This window comes from Macaca nemestrina, chromosome 10 (assembly GCF_043159975.1).
Source record: "Macaca nemestrina isolate mMacNem1 chromosome 10, mMacNem.hap1, whole genome shotgun sequence".
Taxonomy (NCBI): Eukaryota; Metazoa; Chordata; class Mammalia; order Primates; family Cercopithecidae; genus Macaca; species Macaca nemestrina.
In genome coordinates, this window is record NC_092134.1 from 69,282,084 (window position 1) to 69,297,563 (window position 15,480).

General features: G+C 42.8%; 1 protein-coding gene across 2 annotated transcripts in view; it reads right to left on the reverse strand.

Moving 5' to 3' along the window:
* Positions 1-8,482: 8,482 nt before the first annotated feature.
* LOC105474026 (SLIT-ROBO Rho GTPase activating protein 1) overlaps positions 8,483-15,480 on the reverse strand; it is a 303,892-nt gene continuing 296,894 nt past the window's right edge. For both annotated transcript variants that reach the window (XM_071071504.1, XM_071071505.1), the window contains exon 22: positions 8,483-10,452. In XM_071071504.1, the coding sequence (XP_070927605.1) occupies positions 10,075-10,452 (378 nt within the window). In that variant the 3' untranslated portion in view covers positions 8,483-10,074. The remainder of the gene's footprint in view (positions 10,453-15,480) is intronic.

Here is a 15,480-nt window from a genome sequence, read left to right on the forward strand (position 1 = left end):
AGTAGGGGGCATTTTAGGCTAAGGAATGGCATGAAGTATGCGGAGGGAGCATGCAGCATCGCATTTTCAAAGAAAGGTGACCTGCTATGACTGAAACTAAAGGTTCTGAAGAGAAGCTGGTGGGCAGGAAGGCTGAAATGGCAGGCTGAGGTCAAAGCGGCAGACATTGAATTCATTTCAGTTCCGCCAATTTGCTGTTTAGTTAGTGATGCGTTAGGCTTGAAGATACAAAGATGAATAAGACACAGTAGTATGCCGTCCTGCAGCAATGGGGAGCCACGTATGGCTTCTGAGCAGGGTAATGACATGAGCACGTTATAGAGATCAGAATGCAGCAGTGGTTACAAGTATAGCCTCCAGCACCAAATGGCTTGGAATCAAATCCGGCTGTGTCACGATCTAGCTATGTGACCAGAGCCAGTGTACCCCTGCGGCTTAATTTTCTTATGGGTAAAGATGATGATAATAACAGTGGCTCTCTTGGCTTTCTTGTGAGGATTAACATTTGTAGCGTGGAGTCTGGTACTCAATACATGTTGGCTATTAACATGCAACGTGTTGAGGGAAGCAATGTCAGTACATGGAACATTTTCAATGATTGTTAGGTTTCTCATTTTGTTTTTAAGAAAGATGATTTATTGGCAGCAGTGTAGATATAATCATTTCAAGGAGGAGACAATGGGCACAGGCACACCAACTTGGAAGCTACGGCAATCGTTGTGGCAAGGGGAATGGCACACAGAAAATTAGGTTAGAGCAGAGATAGGCGGTGGAACAGATTGGAGGATGTAGAGGGGCTGCAGAATATTTTTTGGAATGAAAGAAAGTGGGTTTAATTATTGGGTCTGTTGAGCTTACGGTGCCTGAGGAAAATCTCTGTTTGATAATGTTTAGCTGAAACAATAAAGAGTCATGTAAGTTTAGGACACGGGGGTGAGTGAAATAGAGATTTGTACTATGGAAATGTGGGTGTGCACGTTAACAAACAGCCGAGAATTTGCATTGAGCCTACCACTCACCTATTACACTGGTAAAGAATAAATGACCATGTTTTATACCTGTGTACTCTTATGCATTGCTGGCAAGGATGTACATTTGTACAACTTTGCTGGAAAACAGGTCGGCGATATTTGTCATGAGCCTTACAGATACTTGTATCCTCTGACCCAGTGATTTCACTTTTTGGAGTCAATGCTAACTTTATGATCCAAACACAGACAATTATTATATATAGAGCTGCTCACCACAACATAACATTCAATTGAAAAAAATAAAACCTTCAAACAGGCTCACTCAGTGATAGGAAAATGGTTAAATAATGATGTGTTCATCTGCTAGAATATTATACAGCCATTAAAAATCATGTTGACTGAGACTCCTACTGTGAATTGCTGTAAGGGAGAAAAATCCAATGAGGATACACAATTATATATAGAATATGAGTTTGACTCTGTTAAAAGATAACATAGTATAAGGATTAGAAGACAATATACTAAGACGTTCATATTATTATTTCTGTTTGGGAAATGGAGGCATGGGTTGGTACTTGTTGAAGTCTAGTAACTGAGTTTGACTTATGACTATATAATAGGTTTTTGGCTTACTTAAAGTTTCTTTTCCTTCTTTTCCTAATGCATCTGGTAATATTTAGTTACTGACACAGTAATAATCTTTGGCTCACAGATCAAAATTCAAATGGCAATTTCTATTACAAATCTTGACCATGTTGCCTTTTTATTTTTGAGACAGCATCTCACTCTTCCATCCAGGTTGGAGTGCAGTGGTGCAATCATAGCTCACTGCAGCCTCAAATATCTGGGCTCAAGCAATCTTCCTGCCTCAGCCTCCCAAGTACCTAGGACTACAGGCATGTACTACTGTGTCTGGCTAATTTTTGTATTTTTTTTTTTGGTAGAGATGGGATCTCACAAAAAGAATACAAAAATTTGTATTTTTTTGTGTTTTCATTGCCCAGGCTGGTCTTGAACTCCTGGCCTCAATTGATCCTCCTGCCTTGGCCTCTCAAAGTGCTGGGATTACAGGCATGAGACACCACGTTTTGTTTTTAATGGATGCAGTCCATCAAAGGCCCAGAACCTCAAACTTCATTTTTGAGTTAATGTCATGTCATTGTACAATTTTGAATGTGCCACCAGACCACTGAAGATGTTTCCTTCTCTCCTGGCTTACTGACACAATTATCCACTTGCATTTAGAGGGACATAATTTTTACACAAGGGGCTCCTTGTGTATGTCAAAGACAGAAGATTAGAACAATACACCATCATTGAGAGGGTAATTCATTGAAAGTCCTAACTTCAGCTGCACAGCGAAGCAGCTAAAAGAAATCCAATGACCCTCGGAAGCACCCCTGATAGAGAGCTGTTGGGTGTGAAGGATCCATCCATAAGTTGCCAGAATTGGATTGCAAATATTCTAGAGCTGATGATCTCCCGGATCATGCTGCCATAACTGCCTTCAAGATGTTAATACTGAACAAGGCATGTTGTTTCAGGACTGCAGGAGGAGCAATCTCTCTTCTCAACCCCTCCCCACCTCCCCACCCACACACATGCACATGCACACAAGCACATTTTGATATCCAGCCCAGTCCCATTTCTCTTGCTGAGACTGACCTTGATAGAAAAACTATTTTGTTTTTGTTTTTTATTATAGAAGGCAAGTTTCTATTTACTATGTAGAAATAGATAAAAGGCTACTGAAGAAGTGATGAACTTCATCGTGATTATGAAGTGAGCAAAAATACTTATACTAAAGTTTAAATACTTATTTGCTTATACTATAGTATAAGTAAGCCAAAAATCGATTAGCTGGTCCTAATTCAAATTCATTTACTAAACTTCAATAAATTACCAACCCATGCCTCAGTTTCCCAATATTTTCCAGCGCTATATGGCCTGTGGACAGAATTTACCATCATTCTGAGCTTTTAGGACCTTTTTGACACTCTAGGTCAAACTTGGGGAATTTTCCTTTTCAGGAGTCCCAACTACTCAAGGCAGAAGCCAGCAAACTCTCTTGCCCTGCCTTCCTAAGATTCTTACAGGGTGCAGGCATATGAACTGTGGGAACTGACGACCAGTCACACCCTGTTGGGACTCTGGCTCGGGAGTGAGAGATGGGGAGGCAGGCGCAATTTTCTCAACAGGAGATGGTCGTAGCAGGCTGAGGAGCTTAGATTTGAAGGTAGCAGGATGGTGGAGTCTTTCCTGGATAACTCTACAGACTGATTTGGGCATTTGTTCCTGGTGGGATAACCTCTAAATCCAACTCTCTGGTCCGAAAGTAGGCACTGAAGGAAAAGCATCCAGCATCGGGTAAGAGAACATGACTTGATAAGCATCAAGTAAAGCTTCAACTAGTTTCAGTGTCATCTATGAATATTTCCAGCCTCTATATTGGACAGTGCTTTTTTGGAAAGAAAGAAAAGTATCCTTGCCTTTGAGTAGGCCTTCCAGTCAACGGCTTCGTTCAACATTATTCCATCATGCTTTGGGAAAACAATTCCTTTGACGGGGGGTCCCCCACCTCCCCATTCATTTCTCCATGTTTAAAGATATCTGCATATACTACCCAAAGTTTAATCAGGAAATACTAAAACAAATGGAATATTGAGCATATTCATGTAATGGAATTCTATATAGCAGTAAAAATGGAAAAACCATGGTTTTACTAACAATGATGACTCTTACAAACATAAATTTCAACAAAAGGAGCCAGACACAAAATCTACGTACTGTATGAACCCATTTGCAGAAAGCTAAGATGACAAGCAAAACCACACTATGGTGTGATTAATCAGGATTCTGATACATTCACAGAGGCATGAATGAGCACAGTGGCTTCTGGGATGCTGATAATGTGCGATTTCTTAATCTGGGTGGTGGATACATCAGTGTATCAGCTTGTGAGAACTGTTACACTAATGATTTGCACTTTTCTGTTAGTATTTTGCACTTTACTGAAAAGTGTTTTTCCTTGATTTGCCTGTTTTTAAACTTCATATTTCTTACCAATATTCAATCTTGCACAACTTGTTTTACAAAGCTATCTACTACAATTGCTAGACCTTGATTTATTTATTTTTTTATATTTAAAGAAAAATTCCTGGCTGGAGGCAGTGGCTCATGCCTGTAAGCCCAGCACTTGGGAGGCTGAGGTGGGTAGATCACTTTAGTTCAGGAGTTTGAGACCAGCCTGGCCAACATGGTGAAACCCCGTCTCCACTAAACATACAAAAATTAGCTGGGTGTGGTGGCAGATGCCCGTAATTCCAGCTACTTAGGAGGCTGAGGCAGGAGAATCGCTTGAATCTGGGAGGGGGAGGTTGCAGCGAGCTAAGATTGCACCACTGCACTCCAGCCTGGGTGACAAAGAGAGACTTCGTCTCAAAAAAAAAAAAAAAAAAAAAAGGTAAAGAAAAATACCAATACACAGAGAATTCTAAGCACATAAAAATTACCTAAGGATTATTTTTCAATTTATTGAAATGAAACCAAAGATGGGCTTGCCATGGTTAACTAGAGTCTTTCTCAAAAGAAAGATTTCAATCTGGTGTATGTTTAGGAGGCTTGTACACTCTCAGCTTCTCAGTTAAGTCTCTCCCAAGACTCTTTTCTCTGACTACACATTGAGCCTCCAAACCATGACTGAAAAACCACAGCTTCATGGACAGGGCCCTGTGCAGGACACCCTATTTGCAAATGAACAAGAAATGGAAGTGAGATTAAAAAATATTTTAAAGGTAAAAGTTTCATATTATTTAATGCAAACTAGCTGTCAGGGAGAAAGTAGTGATGAGAGAAACGAAAGGAACGAAGACACCACAGAGATGCACATCAAACTGGAAGCAGACAAAGGCAGCCAGAACTATCTTATTTATTATAAAGATACACCGTGAAGAACAAACCTGACTGTATACTGAACCCTGTAATGGTACATGCCAAAATGTACAGTACTATACATAAAAGTGCATTGTCACAACAGATTAACAAAACATTTTTTTCTTTCCAGAACTGTAAAAGTATCCCCCTTTATTTTCACCTCAGAGAGGAGGGAATGAAATGGTGAGAGGCAGTACAGAGCACGGGCGAGCGTGATGCTGTCAGCAGCACATCAGCGGGGGATGGATGCAGTGGGATGGGAGGACACAGGGGTGAGAAAGGCACAATCACATCTACAAGGAAAACGAGACAGTCTGAGGACCGACAGGGATGCAAGATGGGACACTATTGAGTACTGAGGCACAGGAGGGAGGGGATGGAGAAGGTGGGGGAGAGGGAGGAAGCTTCAAAACACTGGAGTGGGCAGCAGGAATTGGAAGGAGGAGGTGGAGGTGGGGCACAGAGTGGGGCAACGGTACAAGAGCAAGGCTAAGACTCCTCTAAAATAGAAAGGCACTTTCACATGTACATACTACAGATGTACATTGACACAATTAGGTAACAGTCACAAGCAGGAAGCTACCGGTACTGCAATTGATCAAACCGACAGGAAAGGACAATACTGATTTAATTACGCGGGCAGCAGTTACCCTTCAGTACGTAGGTAAACAGTAGCCTCTCCTGTTACACAGCCACTTACTATACTTTAAATATCTATAATAACCATCACACTACACACTGAACTTGGATGAATGCTCTAAGGGGGGCATTCACAAATGCACAGTTCATATATTTTCTTTTACTAAAGTTTCTAAGATAAGCATTATGGAAACCAGTACAATTATTTAAACATACAAAATTCCCTACGTAATTTAAAGACACAGGTATCCATCTCGATTATACCACATAGACTTTTTTTTTTTTCTTTTCACTTTTTAAAGAAAGTATACTGGGGTAAGTGAAAGCTCAAATTCCAGTTTGCTTTGTGGATCTGACAAAACTTCGCTAAAGTCACCCTGCACCAAGCCTGACTCTCCAGCCCAGCTGGAGCTTGTGTTCTCAGCTTGGGAGGTGGGTGGCAGGTGGTCTGGAGTAGGGAGCTCTGTTTACGCATGGGTAGAGCCTTCTAAGCTGCTCTGTGTCTCAGGGTTTCTGTGGTGGATAATCGAAAACAAGACTGAGTCCCACATTTCCTGCACAAAAAATGGCCTCTCACTGCTATGGTCAGGAATCAATGAGCATCATCCCAAATTTGAATCCTCTAACTCCCCCTCAAGAGACCCATAGGCTCTTTAACTGGATTTCCAAGGCTGATCAGATGAAAGTTTCTTCAGTTTGTAGACTCCAGAGGCTATGTCATTCCTAAATGTTAAGGACACAACTACCAACCCACCCCTCTTTTCCTTTTCTTTAAATTATAACCGCCCCCGCTTTTTGGTGGGGGAGAATAGCAAAAGTTGGAAAACCCTTAACTGATACAATTTGACTCTTGGAGCAGTACATCCACTGATAGCTGTTCACGATCATTGCAGTAGATTGTGGGACCCTGCCATAAATTATTCTACAGGTGGCTCGAGGGACACCAAAGCCAGATGATGTTGTACGAAGATGTGCTAATCTGTTGAATGGTGCTGACACTGAATGTGAACATGGAGCTCTACAAAGCGCCACTCAGCAGGTTCAAACAGTTCACATAACACCCATTAGAAAATGTGTACTAAGTACCTTTCTCTCTATCCCCAAATCCACTCCCCAAACCCCAACCCAGTCCAAAAGGCTGACTTGGTGAATCTCCTTCAGTGAGTTCTATGGATGGGATGTGAACACACAGTTTTATCAGCTGTGAATACATATTCTTGTGTAAGTGGAGTCAGGTAATCTTTGTAGAGCCATCATTTACCCACCATCAAAATGCCCCCCTCCCCAAATTGCCCATGAAACCTGATAAGCTCCTTGAAACTGGGGGCAGAACACCTCAAGGCTTCATTCTCCTCGTTCTCTCTCGTTTCCCTGTGTCTTCCCACCTCCGCTGTGTGCTGCCTCTGTCGCTGGAAAGAAGGCTGTGAACCTTCTCAGCTGCAGTGGCTCTTAATGAGCTTTACTGAGCATGATTCTGGATTCTTTGTGAAGTGGCCACCTTGTCTTACCTCTGGAATCTGAAGACATTTACTAAACCAAGTAAGGAGAGGTGACTCTTTACTGAGTCCTCACTCACTGAGGTTATACCCTTCATATGGAATTGAAAAAAAAAAAAAAAAAAGTCTCAAGGTGACAATAGGAGTATAGGGAAATAAGATGGAGACAGGTAGAGTGAGTGATGGGAGAGTATTAGGAGCTGTTTCCTGAAAGAAGGCACAGCCTCTGAGGCTCTGCAGCAGCACGACTCCTGCCCGCCAAGACAGCAGAGTCCTGATGGGGAGCACAGAAAGGCAATCCTCATTCCACCACAGGTGGACACACCAGAGAGAAGAGCTGCTGGGGAGGATGACCAGATAGAAGGCTGAATAAACGAACAGGCAGGAGGAAGATCTGAAGAGCTCAGAAAAGACACTGAAAAAAAATAAATTCAAAGACACCTCTGGCCCTTTGATGCCCTCTGTTAACATCTTACTCTTCCATCAAGCAAGGAATATGGTTTTTAAGAATTCTTACTATTTTAAAGAAGTGGGGGAATGGCCGGGCATGGTGGCTCACATTGTAATCCCAGCACTTTTGGAGGCTGAGGCCATTGGATCACCTGAGGTCAGGAGTTTGAGACCAGTCTGGCCAACATGGTGAAACCCCGTCTCTACTAAAAATACAAAAATTAGCTGGGCATGGTGGCGGCACCTATAATCCCAGCTACTCAGGAGAACTGCTTGAACCCAGGAGATGGAGGTTGCAGTGAGCAGAGGTTGCAGTGAGCAGAGATTGCACCACTGTACTCTGGCCCGGGTGACAGAGCAAGACTCCAACTCAAAAAAAAAAAAAAAAAAAAAAAAAAAAAAGTGGGGGATTATTTAGGAAAGTTTAAACTTCCTAAGGAATTCGTAAGGATTGTTTAAAAGGGCTAGTGCTATTCAAAGCTCAGTCCCGGCTGGATCTCCATGGTGTCCAAGGGTGCTGAAGGACCCAAAAAGCTCGGGGGAAACGGGGAAGGGCTGGACAAGGTACTGTCCTGGGCTTCTTTTTCAAAATGGGCAAAAAGTATGGCTCTGAAAATTTGGAGGTTTAAAAGTTCACCATACCTAGAAATACATGGGAAAAAAAATCACTATTCATTTGTGATATCAGGCCACAGGCAAGCAATCAGCAGTGTGACTTTGGAAGGTAACAGTATCTCATCGATTTAACCTCTTCCTGCAATAGAATGACTAGATGGGCAAACTGAGGTAGAGATCAAAGTAATGATCTTGATTTAAGTACAGATCCCAATTCATTTCTGCACGATGCATTCACCAATGGGCTGATGAAGTAAAATCTACACTGTGTAGCTCTTAGGTGTGCGTGCAATTGGCTGCCAGTTTGAAATGAAACCAAGAAGGAAATTAATGGTGGGCCAGAGAGATTAGTTCTGGGAAATCCATTTTTCTCAACAACAACAACAACAACAACAACAACAACAAAAATATCAGTAACTTCAATGATAGAGTCGATAAAATGCTCACAGGTCTACAGGTGATATCAGCTGCTGCTAGTAGGAGAATGGAATTCAAAGCAAATTTTCTTAAGATAGGGGGAAGATATAGCATAAATATAGGCTTAAAAATTGTCTGTGTGCTAGGATGCCAGAGAAAGAGCGTCTCCAATTGAGACTTCTGCTGACTACGGGAGTGATATAGAGACCACATACAAAAACGAAAACAAAAAAGGGAAAAGGGACAGAGAAAAAGAAGTTGTGGTTGTGAGGTACACAATTGGGTGAGAACTACAAGGTCATCTTTGCTGATGGCCCTGCGTGGCTCTCACTCAGGTACCAGGGCCAGTTTGGAGTTGGCTCAAAGACAAATGGAGAGGACAGTTGGGATTTCAAATTTAGGATCATCAGGTCTTTGGGGCATTTTTTTTTTTTTTTTTTTTGAAGAGACAGGGTCTCACACTATGCTGCCCAGGCTGGATTCGAACTACTAGGCCCAAAGCCATCCTCCTGTGTAAACCACCTGAGTAGCTGGGACTACAGTGTGCACCACCATGCCTGGGCTTTGCAGCATGTTTAAAGGAACCTAGGTGATTTAGTCAAAAGAGAACACTGCATGAACCAAGGCCTCAGGTGCTTCTTGCTGCCTCCATTTCCACAGAGGAGAACACAGGGATTTGGGGAGATAGAAACATTTTCTAGGCAGTTATTGAACAATGAATCTTTGGAGGAGTTCGTGGAGTACTGTAACCAGAAAGTCTTTAAAATGAAACCCTCCTAGTCGTTTGTAAGTGTAGGGGAGGGACTTGGAAATCTCCGAGGCCTAATCATGCTCACAAAAGGAGTGACATTAATAGCTTTGGAGATGGTGTCTTCCTCTCCTTTCCCAGGTTAAGTTCAAGCAGTAACAGCAGAGGTTCGACCCAATTCCATCGAGTCTTTAAGCTGGACCCTGGGAAATAACTGTTAGGAAAGAGGCAAGCATCCAACCCACTCGAGCTGCGGACTGACAGTCCCGCTGGGATCGTCCCATGGAGACAACTGCAAGTCTTTTGCATGAGCTAAACCCCACTCCACGTGGAATCGAAGGTGCTCATTGTCAGCTACCAGGCAACGCCATTATCACCTTTCAGCCCAAGTGCCACAGACCAACACTGGCTCTACTCCAGTGAGGTGTGGAATTCGGGTTCTTCTGCCTTCAGGTCACAACCTTTCTGACTCACCTGGGCTACACTAAACCTGAAGCTCTGTACGATGTGGAGAGCGGTGTTGCCTTCATTACAAGTGGTGCAGCATTGGATTTTCAAGTAAGTCTAAGTGTTTCTATTGTCCTTAAAATGACATATGTCCAGTTATTTTAAAAAATTACAAAATACAAATGCCCGTGTTAATTTAGCTAGTCTCAGACATTACATTCGACAACATAGAAAAGCCAAAAGATCTCCAGTTATAAGCACAAAACTAAGGAAAGTTATGGATCAATGATTTTGTCACTAATCCGTTATTTTTTTTTTTTTAAAGTCACCTCCCTTCATGGCCTTGCTTGGCTGGTTTTTACATCGTGCAAGACTTGTCTGTTGGACCCTGGGGAGGCGGGGCAGGTCCTATGGTAGGATTTGTTTTTGGAAGAACAGCAGGTTTTGGCCTAAGGGCTGGAGGCTTCAGCTGCACACCCATTCTGGGTGCCACCATAGGCTTGAAAGTACTCATTGTGTCACTGGAGGAGCTAGTGCTACGTCGAATCTGAGGCTCGGAGCTCCTGAGGGCAACGTTGTGCAAAGGGCTGAGAGATTCCGTGGAAGTGGCAGGGGTGGGAGAGTTTTTCACTTGCTCCAGGGTATCCAGCACCACATCAGGGGCATGCTTTGCTGTGCTCTGTCTCTCCAGTTCTCGGAGTTCATTCAAAGCTGTGTTCATCGTTTCTTCAATATCCTATTGAAGAATAATCAGAAAGAGAGAAAGCACAGACTGATAATGAATACTAATGTATAGAAACCCAGACACTTAATTTCAAAGTAAACGGCCCGGCAGAGTATGAATATCTTTAACTCCATAGTCCGCAGAATATATAAACATAATGCCATCTCACACGATCATTTTGATTCTTGATTCAGGAGACTGAGATGCAATGGCTCACGGAGCCATGTATCAAACATTGGCCTTCCTAAGGCCCTAGGTAGCCTTCTAATGGTCTCTGACTTACATGCTGACTTAAATTTTTTTTTTTTTTTTTTTTTTTTTTGAGGCAGGGTCTCACTCTGTTAGCTAGGCAGAGTGCAGTGGTGCGTATCAGCTCACTACGGTCTTGACTTCCTGGGCTCATGTGATCCTCCCACCTCCTGAGTGGCTGGGACCACAGGTGTGTGCTACCTCCTGCGTAGCCTCCTGAGTAGGTGGGTCCACAGGTGTGTGCTAACACACCTGGCTAATATTTAAATTTTTTGTAGAGATGGGGTCTTACTAGTTGCCCAGGTTAGTCTTGAACTCCTGGGCTCAAGTAATCCTCCTGCTTCCGCCTCCTAAAGTGCTGGGATTATAGGTGTAGGCCACCATGTCTGCCTGCTGACTTATTAATATAGAATTCTATTTCAGCTTATGATAAAAGTTTATGAAAACTTTTGAAAAACAGTTTTTCAACTTTTTTTTTCCCCCCCAAGACCGAGTCTTGCTCTGTCACCCAGGCTGGAGTGCAATGATGTGATCTTGGCTTACTGCAACCTCTGCCTCCCAGGTTCAAACAATTATCCTGCCTCAGCCTCCCAAGTAGCTGGGACTACAGGCCCACACCACCATGCCTGGCTAATTTTTGTATTTTTAGTAGAGACAGGGTTTCACCATGTTGGCCAGGCTGGTCTCGAACTCCTGACCTCATGATCTGCCTGCCTCGGCCTCCCAAAGTGCTGGGATTACAGGCATGAGCCACCGCACTGGGCAAGTTTTTCAACTTTTATGATAAAAGTTTAAATTAAAGAAAAAGGCAGAGTGTTGTGTGAGATGGTAGAGATCCACTGCCCTGGTGACTGAAATGTCTCTTCCCGACATATTCCCAGGGCTTCTCCCATTCATCTGGAGCATACCCCTCATGGCACGGTTTAATGGCAACTCATTTCCCTATTCATCTCCTCGACTAGACTGAATGTGAGCACTTAGAGGCTGCGGCTATTGTTTAACTTTGTTTGCATAAAACCTAGTGGGAGACCTGGCATACAGTAAATGCTCAATAAAGATTTGCTAAATGAATAATCTAAGACACTGATATTAAATCACAGTCTCCAATAATGAATAAACCAAGATACGATGATTATGTATGGATGTGGTAGTCTTTTGAAAAATCTCCATTAGGCATTCCATTAATTTGTTTAAGAAAATAATTTGCATTTTTTTAATGAACACAATGATGGCATGCTTACTTGTCCCCATGGGAAAATCTGAAGGCTAAAGATGGAAAGATAAAAAGCAAATCTGGAAGCCATTTTATGAGGGTGACATCACTTTTCAAGTAATTATTTTCATATGTGATTTCCGTTTGTGGCTAAACATATGGATTTGTTTTTTTTTTACAAGTATTTACCTCAGAGACATGTGCGGAGCCTAGTTATCTGTTGAGTTCTTGTTTTTACAATTTACATTTTTTTTTTTTTGAGACGGAGTCTCACTCTGTCACCTAGGCTGGAATGCAATACTGCGATCTCAGCTCACTGCAACCTCCGCCTCCTGGGTTCAAGCGATTCTTGTGTCTCAGCCACCCGAGTAACTCGGATTACAGGTGCCTGCCACCATACCCAGCTAATTTTTTGTATTTTTTGTAGAGACGGGGTGTCACTATGTTGGCCAGGCTGGTCTCAAACTCCTGACCTCAAGTGATCCATGCGCCTCAGCCTCCCAAAGTGGTGGGATTACAGGCATGAGCCACTGTGCCTGGCCTGTTTTTATAATTTACAATTAAAAAAAGTTTCCTGATTCTAGAAGTCAAAGGGTTAAACAGACCTTATATGCCTTCCTACCTCCAAGCACCTAAATCCCTGTCTCTCTAACCCAAATTATGTTTCACCTGCTTATTATAAGCAGTGATGTTATAAGTGTCTCAAATCATTACATTCAGCTATAGTAAAATATTGCTGGTTGTAAATATGCCTCAAAGGGCATTGCATAGCACTTTAAACAGAAAAAAATAAAACAGTCAAAGCCTTTTTGGTTTTTGCTGAGAAGTTGCTGTACATTTAAAATTGCTTTAATTTTTAAAAAACACATTAAACTTCTCACAATCTAATTTGCTATCCCAAATTCTTTTTAGTTAGAACACTGAAAATAGCTTGGACATTTGTCATATTGGGGCCGGATTCCTTGGGTGCTTTTTATTAAAAATAACCCACCTTTAATACTTTTCCATGTTTCATTCATTTCTCATTCACTCTTTTTTGAAATCTACTTAGTTTTTAAACTTCAGTGATAGCTGGAAGCTGCTTTAGATTATTTGAATGGTAAACCCTGAATCTATTCACCTCTTTTCTCACTGACTATAAACATACATATATTTGGAGACAGGGTCTTGGTCTGTCACCCTGACTAGAGTGCAGTAGGGCAATCATAACTTATTGCAGCCTCCAACTCCTGGGCTCAAGCAATCCTCTTACCTCAGCTTCCAAAGTACCTGGGACTGCAGACACGCACCACCACTCTTAGTGTGATGGTTAATACCTAGTGTCAACTTGACTGAATTGAAGGATGCAAAAGTGTATCTGTGAGGGTACTGCCAAAGGAGATTAACATTTGAGTCAGTGGGTTGGGGAAGGCAGACCTACCCCTAATCTGGATGGGCACCATCTAATCAGCTGCCAGTGAATATAAAGCAGGCAGAAGAACGTGAAAAGGTTAGACTGGCCTCGCCTCTCAGCCTACATCTTTCTCCCATGCTGGATGCTTCCTTCTCTCAAACATCAGACTCCAAGTTCTTCAGTTTTGGAACTTGGACCGACTCTCCTTGCTCCTCAGCCTGCAGACGGCTTATTGTGGGACCTTGTGATTGTGTGAGTTAACACTTAATAAACTCACCTTTCTATGTATATGTATTCCATTAATTCTGTACCTCCAGAGAACCCTGACTAATATAGATTTTGGTATCAGGAATGGTTCTAGAGGAACAGAATATTAAGGATGGAGTTCTTTCATTGGTTTTGGGGCTTCTGCTTTATATGATTAGACCCAAAAATACTAAGGACTCTACTTCTAATAGGATGAAGAACACTGATAGTCCTTGGTGTGAATTGTTTAGAGAGTTATGCAAAATACATGCATTTGACACTCCTGATTCATCACTCATAAGAGGCAAGGAGTTTAGTAACTCCATACGTAATACATTTGTATGGAGTATTGTGTAGAGAACCAAGGAACATAAAGAAGCTCGTTGGTTGTTCCTAAGTTCAGTGGACAAAGTAATGAAAAACAATGATGAACTCAAGGATTCTATCTCCTGGCTTCAGAAGCAGATACTGAGCCTCAAATCTGCTAAGACTGCCCTGAGTGAGAATCTTACCTCCTGCAGAGAAAGAGCTGAAATTGTGGAAAACCAGACACAAGCTCTTATCATTAGAGTGGCTGACCTGCAATGAAAGGTGCATGCACAGCCTTGCTAGGTGTCTACTGTTAAAGCGAGGGCATTGATTGGAAAAGAGTGGGACCCTATAACTTGGAATGGGGATGTGTGGGAGGACCCTGATGAAGCTGGGGACACGGAGCTTGTAAACTCTGATGAACCTTTTTTGTCAGAAGAAACGGCTTCCCTATCCCCAGTAGTGGCAACATCCCCTTCCCAACCCATGCTACCATCAGCCTTTCCACCTTTGTCTGAGGAGATAAACCCTGCGCTGCCTGAGGCAATGGTGATGGTCTCCCGTGAGGCAGTTGCCAGGCAAGATAATGTTGACTCTCCTCAGGAACCATCCCCAACACCTGTTTGCTTCTAGACCTATAACTAGACTAATGTCCTGGTGGGCCCTTGGAGGTGAGGTTGAGAGTGTGACCCATGAAGAGGTGCACTACGCTAGAAAAGAACTCCTTGAATTTTCTAATTTATATAAATAGGAATCTGGAGAACAGGCATGGGAATGGATATTAAGGGTGTGGGATAATGGTAGACGGAACATAGAGTCAGATCAGGCTGAATTTATTGATTTGGGCCCACTAAGTAGGAGCTCTGCATTTAATGTTGCAGCTCAGGGAGTTAAAAAAGGTTCTAATAGTTTATTTGCTTGGTTAACTGAAATGTGGATTGAAAGATGGCCCACTGTGAGTGAGCTGGAAATGCCTGATCTCCCTTGGTTAATATAGAGGAAGGGATCCAAGGGCTTAGGGAGATTGGGATGGTGGAGTGGATTAGTCACTTTAGACCTACTCATCCCAGCTGGGAGAGCCCTTGACCAATGCCTTGCAAAACAGATTTGTGAGGGCAGCACTTGCATTTTTTTTTGAGACGGAGTCTGGCTCTTTCGCCCAGGCTGGAGTGCAGTGGCACGATCTCGGCTCACTGCAAGCTCTGCCTCCTGGGTTCACGCCATTCTCTTGCCTCAGTCTCCCGAGTAGCTGGGATTACAGGCACCCACCACCATGCCTGGCTAATTTTTTATATTTTTAGTAGAGATGGGGTTTCACCATGTTAGCCAGGATGATCTCGATCTCCTGACCTTGTGATCCACCTGCCTCGGCCTCCCAAAGTGCTGGGATTACAGGCATGAGCCACCGTGCCTGGCCAGCACTTGCATCTTTGAAGAGCCCTGTAATTGCTGTTCTCTGTATGTCAGATCTAACCGTGGGAACTGCAGTCACTCAACTACAAAATTTAAATACAATGGACATAATAGGATCCCGAGGTGGCAGAAGCCAAGTGGTGACACTCAACTGTCAAAGACAAAGTGGGCGTAGCTACTGTAATGGACAGCAGAGGCAAAGCGGCAAGCAGAATAG